The following is a 19,471-nucleotide window of genomic DNA, read 5'->3' as shown; positions in this document are numbered from 1 at the left end:
ATGTATAGGCAAATGAAATGCAGCCAGGCGTACTGCACACTACAGCAGAGGGAGGAAACGGGAGCAGGGAGTTTTTATCTGCCACTTCCTCCAGCAATCAATCAAAAACCAGAAAAGGAAGAGGTGGAAGTGAAGCTTGCTAAAGGCAGCTGCCCAGGCGGCTACAAGTTTTGTGATAAATTTTTGGACGCTGCTTCACTTTTTTGAAGTTTATCCTAACAAAGGAAAAAGGAAGTCATCGGGATTAGTGTGTGTGGGTCATGCTTTAGCTTTCTGAAGATCAAGAGGAAGGAATAGAGGAGAAGTTAAAAAGATCTTTTGTTGTTAGCCCGTTATGTGCTTTTTTTTTTAACTCATTGTGTTTCTAATATTTTTAAATAAACCTACGACTGTTCCTTACATTAAGACAACCGATTATTATTCCAGCAGTAAAACCCGAGCAGACCTCGTTACTGTCAGTCCTCGTCAGCAGGCGGCCTCGTGATTGTGGGACGACGCCGTGGGAATGTTTAAATACCTCTCAGGTGGAGGCGTAAATTAGCTCTTTGTGAACCAGCCGAGGTGAAAGAGTCTCATTCCTGCAAGCCGAGCAGCCGACGGTCCGTGTTCAACTGCAGGAACGCTGCCCCGTCACACGCGTGGTGTTCCCACTGCGTCTGTTTCCTGACTCTCCCGTCACAGATGTGTGAGCATTCAAATCTTACAGATCACTTTAGTTAAGATAAGACAGAAGGCACTGGCCTTGGTGGGAGAAGAGCTGCCTTTATTATTATTCTCTCACACTGTTGCGCAGTGGCTGCATTCATCATGTTTTCATGAATTTAACACTAGAACCAATAGATCAGATGACGCGCTGTGCGTGGATCCTCTAAGTCTTTCAGCAGATCGATAGAAGAGAAGAGCGCGGCTCAAGTCTCATTAAAAACGAAGAAAACTCAACATCAGTCGAGCTCTCTGATCTCTGCGCTGCTTCTGCAGATTCTTGTCAATCAGCAGAGTATTGTTACTGATTCATAATCCCCGTGCAATTTAAAACATGTCTCCAACCTTTATGTATAGTATAAACCCGCCAGACTGACATCAGCCAGCACTGGCACATAAAATCATTCCTCGTAACCATCTTTTATTCTCATGTTTTACTTCAAATTATTTGAACACAATTTTGAACTACTTCTTTTTTCTTTTTTATCATTTTTACAGAGCAAAGAAAACACATCAAACATTTTCACCTCGTAATATTCACACGTACAGCCCAACCCAGCAGTCCCAGTAGTGACGCCTCATCTTTAATTTCTTCTAAGGCAGCATTTTAAACACCAAAGCAGGCCTGAGGAGAGTTTTGCAGCACAGAGAGAAACTGAACATGAAGCCCACACAGGATCTGTTTGTTCCTCAGCATCAGATCGAGTTACTGTAACGAGAAACTTTTATGCTTCAAAGAGAGATGAAATAGAGTCTTGATATAAAATAAAAGGTTCCTCTAAAAGCTTGGTGGCTTCATATATCCCAGTCGTTCCCAGCAAACATCCTGGCACTGAAGAACCGTCAGGTGGACTCGCATCTCGGTTGAAAAATATTTCCAAAATAAAAGTTTGACTTTGAGATATAAGTTCACTGTCTGCTGGACGTGCTTGTTGTTTTATTTATTTCAGTTTTTGAAGGTTGAGGGACTTTTGTGTAGCTTCTGAAATTCTATTTAATTGGTTTATTTGTTTACTTATTTACTTTATACCTCCAGCTACATCAGTGTTGCTGCTGTTTTGATTGCAGAGGTTCCTGGACGGAGGAACGAGCGCTTCTACGACTGCTGTAAGGAGCCGTACCCTGACGTGACCTTCACGGTCGTGATGAGAAGGAGGACGCTCTACTATGGGCTCAACCTCCTCATCCCCTGTGTCCTCATCTCCACCCTCGCCCTCCTTGTCTTCCTGCTGCCCGCTGACTCCGGAGAGAAGATCTCCCTGGGTGAGTGTTCAGCTCTCTTTATCGATGGCGACAGTTACCTTAAAGGATTTCCACAATCCTGAAAGATTCTCAAAACTGGTGGAAGTTCCCGGTAAAATTCAGACTATGTGTGAGTGTTTTGAGTGGACGGAAGCAAAGAGCACTTTACAAGGTTATGGAGAATGAGCAACTCTTGGCAACAGCAGAGAGGAAAAGGTCCTTTTAACAAGAAGAAAGCTTCAGCTGAACCGGACCGTCACAGCTGGTTTCCATTCCTGATGCAGAAAGGCTTTCACCTGTGTGTGCAGGGCAGCAGGAAGGAGGAGCCCACTGCAGGTCGGCAGGAAACAAAGCAGGATGGAAAAAAGTCTGTAACATTCAGTCACATGAAGGGCAGAAACATTTGCACCGATCTAAAAAATACTCTGCAAAACATTACTGGAACGTGGATATATGTTTTCATGCATGGCTGTGTTACATGTCCTTTGGTGCACTGTGAACCCAGAAAATGATAGGGGGATTGATTAAGAGACATTTTAATTTTTCACGAACTATAAAAGATAAGTTTGGTCAATTAGAGCATACAATTTAGTTCAATTGTAATGGAGTAGTGCTTACTTGACAGGCTGAGTTAAATAAATGGGGGGTGAATGATTGCTTAAACTGAGTATCTTCAGCTCCTGAAACTGTTATTAGTACATTCAACTTAGAGCTTCCATTCCAAAAGGGCCTCAAGTACATTAAACATAGTCCACTGCACTTATTCAACTGTTTCATTACTTAAACAATTTAAGGCAGCGAGTTACCTTGGTTTTTTTTAAAAGTAGATTTAACGTATCCAGGTTTACAGTGTGCTACTTCTGGGGGCTGAGAGAGGACCGTGGTTCACGTCCTGTTTGAGCTTCTGGATTTGCACTTTGTTTTTTTGCACTGCTGAGAAATACTTTTAAAAATATGTTGGGAATCTTGTTTTGGTGGAGCTTTATTGAATTTTGCACCAGTCATAAAAAGTGTTGTTTGTCTACAATTAAAAGGGAATAAACACATGAAAATCACCCCTGAATTAAATGTATCCACATTCCCCTCTTGGTTAAATATTAGGACTGCAGCTTCTCTTTGCATTAATCGCTCCCTCCTCTTCTTCTGACCACTTGCTCTGAGCTCTGATGGTGCAGCATTTTGAACATTTAGTATTATGTTCAGTCAATACAGAAAGAAAGATTGTTATGAAGCAGCAAAGTCGTGAAACGATGTGTTGTAATCACGTCCAGTTTGCCTCGTTGGTGTGAATCATAATGATGAGATTGGGTCTCAGCGTATGGCAGAGCAGTTTTTGGCAGCTTGCTGTTGAGGAGTCCACATTTTCTAAGTCCAAAGGCAGCACTTCAGCTGAGAAATGAAACCAGAAGCATGCTTTTCATTTTTTCCGACATTCACAAGGTCGTTCACCCTAGATTTATCCCCCAGGAAGAGACTGTCAGTGCAGAGTTCTCCTGTAATGTCTTGTGGCATCCAGCCTGAAATGACCTGGAGTGTGGTGTGCTCCACCCTGAAGCCAACATGAGCTTCACTTCTACAGCATAAACATACTTGAGCAGTTGCAGCACCCATCACAGAGGGACAGATACAAGGGAGCAATCAAGAATAGCAGTTAAAAATAGTCTGGAGGTGTGTGAGAAGATGGCATTCAGGTGAAAGTTTTTAATTTTGAACTTTCTGAAGGCGACTTATATCCAGGCAGAAATGAGAAAGCGATGTCTGAAGAGCTGGAAGAGAAGTCAGAAAATGTGTTTATGTAATTTGCTTGAGCTGGTCCTTCAAAATGTCTGTCCAGGCAGTATTTTGGTGTCTCCGATGGCTGGCAGATGTCTTTTGGACACCTGATTCCTCTGCTGAACCCGACATGACTGATGTCTCTGAGTCGATATTCATCAGCCATAAAACGTACTGGAACAGGAAGTTAGAGCTGCCAGAAGGCCTCCAGCTACGAGAGCAGATACCACATCTGTCAGTGGCGCTTTAATTTACACACTTAATCAAACGTGAATGTCAGGAAGGCTATCAGTCTTCACATCCCCCAAAGTCCATCCAAGCCACTGGTGTAGGGCGACTTTTCCTGAGCCAGCGGGTCGAGATTCAGCAGGACATTTTACACGTCTCTTTAGAAAGAACTGCAGGGGGTAGGAAATGAGAGCGAGGCCGAGTTAGGTCGAGTTTAATAAGAAGAAACCAGGATCCTAACGGTATTCTCACAACGAGAGACGGCAGCTTCCTAATTATGAGCCTCTCCAAGACACAAAGGCCTAAGCAGTGGCTCCATTAGAAGGGAACAAATTAAATTTAATTCATACTGCAAGATCAAAATCTGTGTATGTGCCCGTCTTTGCAGACCAAACCCATCAGTATAAGTGAGTATAGAAGGGTGTGAAACGTTAGTAATGAATTTGTGCACATTCATTCGACCTTTAAAGTAGTTTCTTATACAAGAATGAGCAGAAAATAGTGATTAATTTGAGCCCTGGATGAGGCTAACCTGCAGCCCCATTTATAGAAATGAGCAGATTAGGTCCACTTTAAACTACAAACCCATCTCCCAAAACCTGCAACAGTTCCTTTAAAGCCTATATTTACTAGATGTTAAACCATAAAAAGACATCAGATCCACTGTTGAACTTAAGAAATGTTAATATTTGCTTATTGTAAATTTGATGCTAGCAGCAGTTTTTGGAAACCATGAAGCTGAGCTCTGTGTAAATGATCACTTCCTGTCTGCAGGCATCACAGTGCTGCTCTCTCTGACCGTCTTCATGCTGCTGGTAGCTGAGATCATGCCGGCAACATCAGACTCTGTTCCTCTAATAGGTGAGCCCCCCCGCCTGGATGATACTTCTCATCCTCCATCAGGTTATCTCTGGTATCATCGTCATAATATATCAGGATGAATATTTTCCTGTGACGGACTTATGGGACAATAAAAATCTGTTGCTCTTTGCTCTTAAAACTCCGTCACATACTGTAGGCTGCTGCTTTCTCAGTACAGTCATGGCATACGTACAACTCACATCATCTGTATTTGTAACACTTTAACACTTTAAAACAGACAAGAATTTAGTAGAATTAGTCTGGCTGAATAAAGAGTCAACCCAACCTTAAATCTGATTATAGGTGCCAGTTTTAGCCCCGCTGATCAGATGCAGCAGCCAGGAGAAAACTGTGATCGTCCTGAAAATGTCTAAGCTGTTATTACAGCCACTACTGTGGCAGGCCAAGCAGCTTTGGTGATTGCCAAAGCACAAATTGAGGTGTAGGAGGAGTTCAATGAAGCCATGGAACAAGACTTCTGGTTGGCCTCAAAGCAATTCTGGCAAACCGTCCGGCGGCTCAGGAGTGGGGAGCAGCTTTCTGCCCAAACTGCGTACAGTGAGGATGGCGTGGCCCCCACTGAGTTAGAAAAAGTGTGAGTATCTTGGTCATTTGGCAGAAGAAGCCACTGCTGCTCTTCATCAACATTGACATGGCTCAAGCATCTGACCAAGAAGCCTGCTGGATGGCTCCTAGGTGAGATTTTAGCCTAACAAAGATCCTGTGTCACAGTTTGTGTGGAGAGTGGACCCAAATTGCAGACTCGAGTGACAGTGGATATTAACAAAAGCTGACCTTTATTAATGCGATGGTGAGCTCCAGCAAAGGCAGCAAACAAAGACCATAAAAAACAACAGGAAGACATGCAGCAGAGCCGACAGAGGACCCACACAAACTGAGGCTTTAACCCCCGAATGCCGAGTGTATCATATCTGATACACGAGGCTTTGTGCGTTTTTGAGACTTCTACATCAGCAGTGTGATCTCCCCCACCCCCCGAAAAACTGAAATAAACTGAACAATATGTCATTAAACAATAAACTGCAGATGTAACAAATATAATACAAATGAAAACTCATATATGCAAATGACTCAAGCTTTAAAGGGTTAAATACACGCAGAGTGAGACACAGCTAAACTAAATTAGGGTAACAAGGCAGGAGAACTAAAATAAAACACAATAGACAAGAACCAAAGAACTACCAAAATAAAAGAGGAAATAACCAAACACAGAGGTGGAGACTTTACAGTAAGACACAGGGGTGGCGGGACAACTGAAACAAGGAAAATAAACAAAGTAAAACATGAACAGAAACTGGATCACAAAACCAACTGAACTCCAAATGTCAGATTATCGTAAATAACAAAATTTAACCTGCAGAAGAAGTCAAACAAAACTCAGGAATAATACATGAAAAGCAAACAGAGAGAGAATGATAAATAAAATCTCCAATCTCATTGTACATCCTGTATAATGACAATAAAGGCATTCTATTCTATTCTATTCTATTCTAAAACTAGAAAGTTCACGACTCAAAAACTCTGGGTCCATGAGAAAATTAAAGATTAAAATGAAACAAAGAAACAGCTCAAACTTAAAGTTAAACCCAAAAGGAAACTAAGCAAAATCAAAACCCCGTGACACTCTGGGGAAAGATCATGTCTATGGACAAGTTTGGGAAACACTGAGTTTCTGCTGCCCCCGCAGCCAGAACCTGGAAAGCAGTAGAAGCTGAATGGATGGGACTTCCTGGTTAAAAGGTTTAAAAGAACAAACGCAACATCTAGCGGGAGAGACCCTTCTTCAGTCTTCTGGGTGTTTTTGTGCCACCACTACTCACCTACCTCCTAACATGGACACACAGGGCTTGTTTCATAATACAGGACAGGACAACACATGAAAAAGCCAAACAAACATGAAGTTTCTCTTCTGTCCAACTTTTAGAGATCATCAGGTTAGGGCGCCTGGGTGGCTTAGTGGTGAAGCCGGCGACCACATACATAAGCCGCATCGCGTCCTGGCCTGTCGCCAATTTGCCCGCGTGTCTTCCCCTGTATCTTTCCCCCATTTCCTGTCTCTCTCCACAGCTAACAAAAGCCACTGTGGCTAAAAAAAAAGTAAGAGATCATCAGGTTATAAAGTATCTGCAGTAGAAGGTTGTCTTTCTTCACTCACTCTGATGTTTGTTGTCTCAGGCATGAGAGCTGAGTAGCATTAAGTTTCCATTGGATACAAAGGCTTTGACCTCTGTCTTTCAGCGCAGTACTTTGCAACCACCATGGTAATTGTGGGTCTGTCGGTCATCGCTACAGTCCTGGTTCTGCAGTATCATCACCACGACCCCGACGGAGGACACATGCCACAGTGGGTCAGTCACTCCCCTTCTTTTCTTCTTCTCCATTTTAATTATGTATCTATTGCATGCTCTGATTTCTCAGTGAGGAGTCCAGCATGGTCTCTACATTGTGCCGAGTCAGTTTTAATGAGCTTCGGGTCCTTAACGAGGTCTGTGTTTTAACGAGCTCTGAACAAGAAGCCTTTTCACACCAAGAGCCAATTGACTATTAATACATCCCCTATTTATTTTACACCAGCTTCCTTCAGAAACTTCAGAAAGAAGACAGACACACACAGACACACACAGACACACACCCACCCACCCTTGGGAATCTGAACAAGATTCCATTAAAGCAGACTTTAGTTTGAAGGTCAGAACTCTTACTTGTGTGTGTGTGTGTGTGTGTGTGTGTGTGTGTGTGTGTGTGTGTGTGTGTGTGTGTGTGTGTGTGTGTGTGTGTGTGTGTCAGGCTGGGTCAGGTGTGTGAAGGTGACGGTCCCACTCTGTTGCCTCTTATGAATGTGAATGTCCTGCTGAGGAAGAGGAGAGACGGCTGTTGAGCCGTGAAGGTGAAGCTGTGAGTCTGGGAGGACAGAACTGTCTGCTCTGATGAAACGAGGAGTCCAGCAGCTACACTTTGTTTCCAGATTCAGTTTGAAGGAATGAAGGAAGCATGCAGGAGATCTAAAACACCAGAGAACGAGTGTATCACATGTCCTCTAAAGTGTAGCTTGTTTGGAGATTGAGGAGAGAGGAGCAAAGTCCAGGTCAGATAGCCACTTTGCTTTAATAAGAGGGTACAATTCACTAATTGCAGCCTTATGTCTCACACAGGATGATGAGGACTAAGTTCACTCTTCATCAGGTGAGGAACCTGATTTTTAGAAAGTCTTGTATATCCTGCAAAACTATTTAAGGTTGAAATTTTAAATTCCCAGGTATTTCAGTGAGTGTCCTACGAAGGGTTAAGCTGTCCCTGTGAGAACCACTTTGAGTTTAGGGACATCAGAATGATGAAATTTCATAAATTTCATCTTTTTACACCTCTTCAAAGGCCCATTTGAGGGTTAAGACTTATAATTTCATAGTTCTGAAATGAAAGTGTTGCATTGGGTTAAAAGAGTTCTTGTATAAGCAGCTGCAGTGGTGGACTGCCTGTCAGGATCACCGGGACATTTCCTGTTGTCCCAAGAGTCATTCTGGCTTGCTTTTGAGGGAAACCAAAATCCAAACACGAGGGTCAGACTCACCTATAGCTCACCTTTAGAGCGTCCATAGTGGGCAGCTGTGCTCTTGCAGCGTGCCTCTCACTCTCTAAGTAATGTTGGACAAGCATTACAGCAGGTCAACAGAAAGGTGGAGGAGAGATTAAAAATGTTGACTTAATGCTGAATTAGTCCTGTCAGTAATTTTTTTAAATAGTTCTGCTTGATGTTTTAACATAAAGATATCTGCTGCTCATTCTAATTAAAAGAAGCAGGTTATTCATGTTATGTGTCATTTTGTGGCTTTTTGCATTCGTATGCTAAGTTCCTGATGAGTTCTTCTTTCGGCTGCTCTCTTTAGGGGGCGCCACAGTAGATCATCTGCCTCCATCTCACCCTATCCCAGCATCCTTCTCTGTCACTCCAACCCTCTGCATGTCCTCCTTCACTATAACCATGAACTTCCTCTGAGGTCCTCCTCTTTTCCTCCTGCCTGGCAGCTCCATCTTCAGCATCCTTTATCCAGTATCTCCACCCTCCCTCCTCTGCACAGGTCCAAACCCTCTCAGCCTCTCTGACTCTGAGCTGTCCCTCTGATGGACTCATTTCTAATCCTGCCCATTCTGCTCACTCCCAGTGAAGACCTGCTACCATCTCCAAACTATCCATCATAGCAGGTCTCACTACCATCCTGTGAACCTTCCCTTTCAAACAGCCTCGTCTTTTAGTCCCAAATTTTTTGCATTTGTAATCTGAATAACTTTCAACCCAGAAGAACACAGTGGACAAATTTCAGCCTTGCAGGTTTCACTGGGCCTAGTTAAGAAGATAGCTGGTTCCATATTAAATTAGCCAAATGTGAAAAAATTAACTCCTACCAGATCCCCTCAGGAACATTTTGGAGATAATTTATCTGAATGTCAGGAGCACATCACACCTCATACACTCCCCTTCCAGTTCTCTGACTACAAATACCTTCCCTCATAACACTCCCCAGCAGAGGTGCCCGGCTTTCTAAAGCCAGCATCACAAGCACTTTCAAGGTTCCATCAATCCACCCTGACCTCTGGTGCCCGTTCAACTCAAGTGAAAGTGTGCCTGTCATTTTGCACTTCGGCTAACTTGTGGTTGCAAAAGCAGCCCCAAACTGTTTGATTCACTCTCCGAAGCCTTGTGTCGGATTCTCTCCAACAACTGCAAACTGCCATATCTGGTCCACCTTCTTGACAATTTCCTGTTTATATCTCCTACCATGTCACCTCCAGCTCATGGGTTTTCACTGAAGAGAAAACAGAAGGCCCTTCAACATTCTTGGTGTTTCTTGGCATAACCCTCAACACCATCCGGTTTCAGGCCTCTTTGCCCATCGAAAAACTCAATTGAATTAATCTCCTCTGAAACAGCTGCTCTCCCTGTTAGGATTCCTGAGCTTTGCCCTGCACATAATTCCATAAGGTAAGTTTTTCATTTCTCATTTGCGCTCACTCACATCATCGAAACCCTCTGTTCCTTATGCAGTCACTCTGGGCAGCTCTTCCAAAGCTGACTGCTCCTCGACAACTGAAACGGCATCACTTTCTTTGATGATCAGCTGTCCCATCCCGATGATATTCATCTCTACACATATGCTGGTTATTGCTTTAGGGGTTATTAGGGTGGAAGGTGGTTCTTCTCCAGGTGGCCTTCCAAGTTCAACCAGTGATCTTTTGACTCAGACAACCATGCTATTGTAGACATAATTAACAAAGGCCAAAGCAACTCCCCATCCATCATGCCCTTCGTGCACTGTCTTGCATGACTGTCGGTCACTCACCAGTTCTTACTCAGAGCAGAACACGTCCCAGCATAATGCCATTGCTGACTCCTTGTCTCATCTCCCCCTCCAGACATTCAGAACCTTGGCTCCTTATGTAGAGGCACACCCAATGCCCGTACCGCGATTTTCAGCCTCAACATTAGAGATTTAAACCCCAGCATCACAGAGCTCATCAGGCTTTCCCAAGAAGCTCTCATTAACAGCCTTTCTCCCAACACTCTTACCACTTACTGGACCGAGTGGAATGCATTCATTAATTCCAACTTCCACTGCAACCTACTCTTCCCATTCTTCGACATCGCTACACTGTCAAGCTTTGTATAATACGCACATTGATCCCTGGCTAGCAGCTAAAATACTCGTGGGTTCCCCTTACTCAAGCTCTACACAATCTCAGCTGTCACTTCTCATCAAAGGCCTCCAACACCAGACAGCCTCTTCAACCCTGCGCCATCTGCCACTCACTCCTGATCTTTTCTATCTGGCACACCTCATTCAATTTCAATTCAATTTTATTTATATAGCCCCAATCACAACAAAGTTGCCTCAAGGCGCTTTGTGTCGTAGGTAAAGACCCTACAATAATACAGAGAAACCCAACAGTCAAAACGACCCCCTATGAGCAGCACTTGGTGACAGTGGGAAGGAAAAATTAATAATAACTAATGATTAATTGCAGAGTGGCGTATAAACAGAGTAAAAAGAGGTGAATGAAAAGAAACAGTGCAGTACCTAAAGCCATGTTTCCTGCTTACCTTCTTCAGTTTCCTACACTGCTCAGAGTTCACATCCTCAATGACCAAAATCAGTCCAGATCTTCATCCCTGCAACAGTGACCTTCACTCATTCTCCAAAGACTGCCTCATCTTCTTTCACAAAAAAAGTAAAACCAACCATTCAGGAAGCCCTCTCTCTGTATTCTATTTCAAGATAAACTCACCTCTAAGTCTTAGGAGCTGTTGGTCCAGTACCTCAAGCTCAGAAAACCCCAGCACGCCTCACCTACATCCTCTCTTTATCAGAGTCATGCGTCACATAGTAGCCATGTTGCTACCAGGTTCTGGTTTCTCTCACATTTCCATCAAGTTCTCTCATTGTCCAGAATTTCTCCTGATCCCTTCATTCCACAGTGGTGCCACTACAAGTGCTTCTCTCAAAGGTCTGCGCTGCTCTACTAGAAATGCTGTTAAATCTAAACGAGGGTGTGGTCCCAGCCAGTGATTTTTTATCTTTAGCATACTGTCATACTGTCATAGTGGAGGTAAAAAGGACCCCGTTCCTGTGCTCTAACTTGTTTTGAGCAGCTGCCTATCCCACATGGATGCTGAAATTTCTTTTTAAATAGTGCAAAAAAAAAAAAAAAATGTGATGATGACTCTGAGGTGGTGATGTGGGAGGCACTCACTCACAAGGAGCTATGAAAAAGTATGTGCCTCCTTCCTGATTTCTTATGGTTTTGCATATTTGTCACACTTATATGTTTTAGATCAAACAAATTTCCATATTGGACAGATAACCCGAGTAAATACAAAATGCAGTTTTAAATGATGATTTCATTCATTAAGGGAACAAAGCTACCCAAACCTACCTGCCCTGTGTGAAGAGGTAAATGCCCCCTAAAGCTAGTAGACTGGTTGTGCCACCCTTGGCAGCAAGAACTGCAATCAAGCATTTGTATTAACTCACAGTGAGTGTTTCACATCACTGTGGAGGAATTTTGATGCAATCTTCTTTGCAAAATTGTTTGAATTCATCCACACTGGAGGGTTTTCCAGCATGAACAGCTGTTTCAGATTGAGATGCCTGCCAAATCATCTCAATCTGACTGAAGTGCAGGCTTTGACGAGGCCACTCCAACACCTTCATTTTGTTTGAGAGGTGGACTTGTTGGTGTGTTTCAGATCACTGTCCTGCTGCATGACCCAAATATTAAGCACAGCGCTGCATTGAATGGAATTGTTCAAATTTGATATCACATCAATAACATAGATGTGCTTTTTATACAGCTTTTTCAGAGCTGTGAATACATTTAGTCTGATTTTGAGCATGATGATGGAATGAAATTCCTGCCCAGGTTATTGTTTCAGTCCACTGACCAGCTGAGTCTCCTAAAGTCTACTCAGTAGAGATCTTCAAGACGTTGCATTACTCTATTAGCTCTGCAGACAGTGTGACATTTAAGCCGTCCGAGTAGCTGCTGTGGAAGTTTTGTGACCGTGGGTTTGGAGGGAGGAGAAAATGAAACAGATAAAGTTTGAGTCTACTCATTGTAGAAGAACCACTGAGGGTTGTGTGGAAAGAAATGGAAGTGATGGAAAAGTGAAGAGAAGTTTTAAAAAAGTGAAAGGAAATCAAGGTAGACTGTAACAGGCAGGCACAGAAAGGGAAAGACAGGCGAATGAAAGAAGAGCAGGCTGTAATTTGAAGGTGCTGCTGAACTGCTGGATGACTCAGACTGAAGCAGTAAAATGTTGGAGGGCTGACTGATGTTCAGACTCTGTCCGTCAACAGTGTTTGACAGCTAAATATTTAATGAGCGTGTGTGTGTGTGTGTGTGTGTGTGTGTGTGTGCTGAAATATTGGACTGAGAAGATTTCCTCGGAGAGGCGAGCAGCCCCCCCCCATCCACTTTATTCATGCTCTATTTTTATGTCCTAACTGCTCCTGCATCACACATGAAACTCACATCTCTCTCATGTGCGTGCACATTTGTTCCGCATAAACACATTTGTGCATAAATGAATTTTAATCAACTCATTTTCACGTAAATATTTTTAACTTACACACTCTGTAAAGTCAACCTTCAGATAAGGATGCTGTAATTCTTCTTCTCTCCTTACTCTGTAACTTCATGTGAACATGCTAGAAGCTTCACACATGCATATGGAGGAGGTGATCTGATTAGACTGCAGAGCATCTTTCTGCATACATTTGTATATTAATGAGATTCTGATTTCCCAGAAATTGCTGCAACTCCCTTTTTTTTTTTTTTTTACTGTAGGCAAAATAAATCCAAACTGATACCAGATCAGTAATTAAGATATGGAGAAAAAACATTTCGGTATAAAAACTCTTCTTGTTAATGAGTTAATTGTCAATTTTTTTTTTTTTTTTTTTTTTTGTGAAGAAGAAATTTCCTGCTTTCGCCGTCTCACAGTCTCACTCACAAACTGATACCCATCACATTTTAATCCACTGGGCTTCCCTGTTGTGGTGTTTTTCAACGTGCAGCACTGTGCTCCTGTTAGCATCCTACTGCATGTGATCAATGTAAAATACAATATGTGTGACTTCAGAATAAATAAAAAGATAACCTGAACCTTAGACTCCCTGCAGTGCAGGTGAGAGCCTCTTCTCTCTAAAAGAACATGGCATCATGGCAGGTTTGTAAAGCTGCATCTGAGAAAAACCACAAAGACTTCTGGAACAATGTCCTTAGGACCAAAGTGTAGATGTTTGTCCATAATGCACTGCAGCACATTTGGAGGAAGCCAGACTCAAACTCTTTTATTTGTCTGTTGTGTTGCGTTGGGCTCAGTGTGTTTTGCACTGATTGTCCGAAGGTTTCCTGAATGTCTGCGAGAATGACCACCAAAGGTGCCTGATTTTACTGCAGCAATAACAGCAAGGCTTCCACTGACCCCAGCAAGGGTCACATTTGATTGTTTTCCTACAAAAATAGAGGTGAGCATCAATGCTGTGAGTCACTGAGTCAGTGTGAATAGTGAGAAGTTGAATTCAGTTTGATGATGAATGGAGAAAAATAAGGCTCAGTGAATCAGAATGAGTGTTTGCTGATTTCAGACATATTTGTGAAACATTTAGATAAAATTTGCAGTTACTCCATTAATTTAATATATTTATACTCAATACTCTAACACTGCAACAGCATGTGACTTCAAATCTTAATAGCTCGGGTATAAAACATACATAAATATGCTTATTTATTCCTGGTATTGTTGCAGTTACTGATTTTCAGCAGATCAGACCTGCAACACTTTGACGGCTGACAGGAGCCAACAACAGCTGGTTATAAACTAACTGTGTACCAGCTAATGTTAGGCTCGAATGTCCTAGAAATCACACTGTCCCTCTGATAAACAGTTTGATTACATTCTCACATCATATGAGAGTTTATTGGCTCAGTGTTCGAGTCGTCTACAACGTTAGATCCACCTCAAAGAAAGTTTCAGCAGCCCGAGCTAACAGCGGCTAACAGTGGCTAAGAGCAGCGGTTACTGAAACAGCTCATATGTGTTGATATTATTAAAATGTTAAAATAAAGTGTGTACAACAGTTTTTTATAAACAGTAGAAACACGCCGGCCGCGGCCGTTATGGGATACAAAGGTTTAGAATTATATCATTGTACAATTATCATATTGATCCTTATAATTTGTTTAGTTTTTTTATAAATATATACAGTGTTTTATATGCATCCTCAGAACAGGTGGTTGCTAATCGATTTCGTCAGTTGTCTTTTTCAGATCATTGCTGAAAACTTTTTTTCCTTTTCTTATTTTCCCGAGTCTTCTCTTGATTCTTTTCATTTCCTGCTAACTGGGAAAAGGCAAAAATATGACCTGAATGAATCGTTTAGGTCATTGAGAGTGGGACCGCTCATGTGTGTAGGCTTGTGCTGATTATAAATAAGGGTGTTTTGACAACTTTCTGCACACAAAAAAATATGGCGGACGCTGGTTTCAGTCGCATACACATTCGGTGATGTCACGCCGAATGGCTCAGTCTCCTTTAATCCCCTCTCTGCTGTGCATAAATAAATGCTGCAAACCTCGATGAACTGAAGCAGTGCTGTAAAGAATAGTGGGTCAAAACTCCTCCACAGGGATGCGAAAGCCACACAGGAAACAACAAAGATGCAAATTAAATACAAAGACATGAGAAGACGAGGAACCAGAAGCACCAAACCTAATCTAAAGTGTGACAATAAAGTTGTGAAGGAACCAAAAACCAGAATTGCAAAACTGGAACTCATTACTAGGATAACCACAAACAGGAATCAGTGACTCAATAACATCACAAAAATAATTTGTAATAATTACTTTTCTTCTCTTCCTTCAGACTCGTGTGATTTTGTTGAACTGGTGCGCCTGGTTCCTGAGGATGCGGCGTCCCGGCGAAGCGAAGGTTCGGCCGGCGTGTCACAATGCCGCCAAGCGTCGGCGCGGCAGCCTGTCCAGCCTGGAGCTCAGCGTTAGCCAGGGCTCGCTGCGACACAACCCTCAGGTAAATAACGGCAACCTCCTCTACGTCGGTTTCAGAGGCATGGAAGGACTCAGCTATGGTTCCCCCGCTGAACCAGAGCTCCTCTGCTCACGGCTTGTTGGTGGTGACGAAGATGTCCTGAGAGCAGGAGGTGGGGCTGGAGCTGGAGGAAGAGGTGGGGGAGCGGTTGGAGGCTCAGCCCTGGAGACGGAGCTGAACCTGATCCTGGAGGAGGTGAGATACATCGCCAGGCGTTTCCGCGGCCAAGACGAGGAGGAGACGGTCTGCAGCGAGTGGAAGTTCGCCGCGGCGGTCATCGACCGACTCTGCCTGGTGGCGTTCTCTCTGTTCACCATCCTCTGCACCATCGGGATCCTCATGTCTGCCCCCAACTTTGTGGAGGCCATTTCCAAAGACTTCTTCAGCTAAGGAGGCCGAGAGGCCGAATGTACCGAGTGTCTCTATTTTTATATTTATGGAAAAATTCCACCAACCAACGTCTTAGTCTCAACGCTTTGACTTCCCTCATTGCTTCCTGTTAGAGACGTGAATCCTTAAAATCACTTCACCATCATGTCACTGCTGTATGTTTTTCTTTGGGTTTAACTTCAGTGGATTCCAACTGTGACCTTTAACAGTGGGGAAAAAAAAAAACTTCAGTGTGTTAATGGTTTTACTCCCTTCTTTTACACTGAGCACTCATTCAGCTACTTCCAGGCCTCAGTGCGTTTTCATGGATCCTATTCCATTTTGTTCCCAGTGCTGCGGAAGCAGAAGATCCAGGTTTAAAGACACTGGTGAGAAGATGAGAAGATCAGCTACTCTTACAAATTTGGATGGTTGTATTTTCTCCAAACTGGAACATCTGGACTGGAACTCGAGATTTCAGTTTGGGTTCTTTTTTCCACACCTCACATATTTGGCTCAAACAACAGAGGATCCTGATGGAACAAATGAACTAAGACCTTTCAAGAAGATGTTCCCGATCTGGTTTCGAGCAGCATGTGCTTTGAAACCAGTGGACAGCAGATCTTTAGTTTTATTCAAAAGCTCAGCTACTAATAAAGCCAGTCGAGTGGTTCCAGCCTTCTACCTGATCCTGTACAGTGCTGTGAAAAAGTATTTTTCCCCTTCCTGATTTCTTTTTCACATATTTGTCACACTTTCAAAAAATGTGTTTAATTACAGTTAATTCATGATTTAACAAGGGGGGCAATGACCTTTCCACACAGGGTCACGTGGGTTTGGACAGCTTTTTTCCCCCTTAATAAATCAAATCATCATTTAAAAACTGCATTTTGTATTTAGTTTGTCTGATATTAAAATTTGTTTGATCTGAAACAGTGTGACAAATATGCAACAGACTAAGAAATCAGGAAGGGGCAGATACTGCAGATCTTCATGGTCAGTTTCATAGGGTTGAGGTTCCTGCATCAGTCCTGCAGTGTTTTCCATTTGTTGCTCCAAACAGGAGATAATTCCATGAACAGGGAATGAACTCTAACCCCAGATGGTTCACCGGTGAGCTGGTGGATGTTATGAAATTTAAATGCAGTCTCGTGCTTGTACCGTCTGTGCTGTGCCAGTCCATTAAGCACATTAAAATGATCCTGCAGCGATTCTCCCAAACTGCTTCTTCTCGTCTCCGCCTGTTCGTCTTTTTTCAAAACATGCTGCTTTTTTATGAGCTCTTTTGTGCCTTCAGGGAGCATAAAAATACACAAAAAAAGTGTTAAAGAGACCGTTTCTTTGACTGCATCATCGTTTCCCTCGGGTTTCAGGAAGCAGTACAGCAATCAGAGACAAGCATTAAATCTATATGAATGGTAAACCTTTCCAGTTCGCCCCCAAATTAAAATGTCAATATTTTAACGCTGGTCTGAAGAACTATTTATTCATCCTGAATGTTCTGCTGAGTTTTGTTTTCCTGTGTACCAGAAGGAAGTCTGCATCTACCCAGATGCTTGTGCTTGCTCGTGACATTTTTCAGTCCTAGAGAGGGATGCTTGGTAATGATGCTGGATGTGGAAAGCTTAAAATATGTAGAACTGTCGTTATACGCAATCCCGTGATTGCATGTTGTCACATGTTGTCAGTGAGGGAGCAATCCCTTCAAACTGTGCCTCCCATTATTTATTTATTTATTTACAGAAACTTTGAGATCAAATCTCACTAACAGGAGAGGCTTGGCCGAGGCAGCAGCCATATAAACTCACAACATTTTAAAAATGTAAAAAGCAGAATAAACAAGTTAAGATCTTTCTGCAGAGTACGTAATAAGAAAATGTTGTTTTCCTCAGATTTGTTAAAACTGGGGGCTCGTTAACGAGCAGCTAGAAAAACAGCAGTGAGACAAAGAAGGAGGTAAACTGTAACTTCACCCAGTGTCGCTTCCTAGATAAAAATATACTCTTATACAGTGGGTACAGAAAGTATTCAGACCCCTTTAAAGATTTTCACTCTTTGTTTCATTGCAGCCATTTGCTACAATCAAAAATGTTCATTTTATTTCTCATTAATGTTCACTCAGCACCCCATCTTGAAAGAAAAAAACAGAAATGTAGAAATGTTTGCAAATTTATTAAAAAAGAAAAACTGAAATATCACATGGTCATAAGTATTCAGACTCTTTGCTCAGCATTGAGTAGAAGCACCTTTTGAGCTTGTACAGCCATGAGTCTTCTTGGGAATGATGCAACAAGTTTTCCACACCTGGATTTGGGATCCTCTGCCATTCTTCCTTGCAGATCCTCTCCAGTTCCATCAGGTTGGATGGTGAACGTTGGTGGACCGCCATTTTCAGGTCTCTCCAGAGATGCTCAGTTGGGTTTAGGTCAGGGCTCTGGCTGGGCCAGTCAAGAATGGTCACAGAGTTGTTCTGAAGCCTCTCCTTTGTTATTTTAGCTGTCTGCTTAGGGTCATTGTCTTGTTGGAGGGTGAACCTTCGGCCCAGTCTGAGCTCCTGAGCCCTCTGGAAGGGGTTTTCTTTCAGGATATCTCTGTACTTGGCCGCATTCATCTTTCCTTCAACTGCAACCAGTCGTTCTGTCCCTGCAGCTGAAAAACACCCCCATAGCATGATGCTGCCACCACCACGTGTCACTATTGGGATTGTATTGGGCAGGTGATGAGCAGTGCCTGGTGTTCTCCACACATACCGCTTAGAATTAACGCCGAAAAGTTCAATCTTCATCTCATCAGACCAGAGAACCTTATTTCTCACAGTCTGGGAGTCCTTCATGTGTTTTTTTCATATGTCTTGCACTGAGGAGAAGCTTCCCTCGGGCCGCTCTGCCATAAAGCCCCGACTGGTGGAGGGCTGCAGTGATAGTTGACTTTGAGGAACTTTCTCCCATCTCCCTACTGCATCTCTGGAGCTCAGCCACAGTGATCTTTGGGTTCTTCTTTACCTCTCTCGCCAAGGCTCTTCTCCCACGATTGCTCAGTTTGGCTGGACGGCCAGGTCTAGGAAGAGTTTTGGTCGTCCCAAACTTCTTCCCTGTAAGGATTATAGAGGCCACTGTGCTCTGAGGAACCTTGAGTGCTGCAGAAATCCTTTTGTAACCTTGGTCAGATCTGTGCCACAGTTCTGTCTCTGAGCTCCTTGGGCAGTTCCTTCGACCTCATGATTCTCATTTGCTCTGACATGCACTGTGAGCTGTGAAGTCTTATATAGACAGGTGTGCGCCTTTCCTAATCAAGTCCAATCAGTTTAATTAAAACACAGCTGGACTCCAATGAAGGAGTAGAACCATCTCAAGGAGGATCAGAAGAAATGGACAGCATGTGAGTTAAATATGAGCTTCACAGCAAAGGGTCTGAATACTTATGACCATGTGATATTTCAGTTTTTCTTTTTTAATAAATTTGCGAAAATTTCTACATTTCTGTTTTTTTGTCAAGATGGGGTGCTGAGTGAACATTAATGAGAAATAAAATGAACTTTTTTGATTTTAGCAAATGGCTGCAGTGAAACAAAGAGTGAAAAATTTAAAGGGGTCTGAATACTTTCTGTATCCACTGTAAATAAAAGAAGTCTCTAAGAGGTTTCAGCAGTCTTTCTGAATCCAAACATGAACC

At 42.8% G+C, this 19,471-nt stretch overlaps 1 protein-coding gene across 1 annotated transcript in view; it reads left to right on the top strand.

The window, feature by feature from the left end:
- The window catches only part of LOC115781735 (neuronal acetylcholine receptor subunit alpha-7-like), a 55,146-nt gene extending 38,094 nt beyond the window's left edge, over positions 1-17,052 (top strand). The window contains exons 7-10 of the mRNA XM_030731569.1: positions 1,771-1,965; positions 4,720-4,806; positions 7,066-7,175; positions 15,248-17,052. Coding sequence (XP_030587429.1) covers positions 1,771-1,965; positions 4,720-4,806; positions 7,066-7,175; positions 15,248-15,820 — 965 coding nt within the window. The 3' untranslated portion in view covers positions 15,821-17,052. The remainder of the gene's footprint in view (positions 1-1,770; positions 1,966-4,719; positions 4,807-7,065; positions 7,176-15,247) is intronic.
- The last annotated feature ends 2,419 nt before the right edge of the window (positions 17,053-19,471 follow it).

The sequence above is a fragment of the Archocentrus centrarchus genome, chromosome 6 (genome assembly GCF_007364275.1).
Source record: "Archocentrus centrarchus isolate MPI-CPG fArcCen1 chromosome 6, fArcCen1, whole genome shotgun sequence".
In the NCBI taxonomy this organism is placed as follows: Eukaryota; Metazoa; Chordata; class Actinopteri; order Cichliformes; family Cichlidae; genus Archocentrus; species Archocentrus centrarchus.
This window is presented reverse-complemented; position numbering and strand designations above follow the sequence as displayed.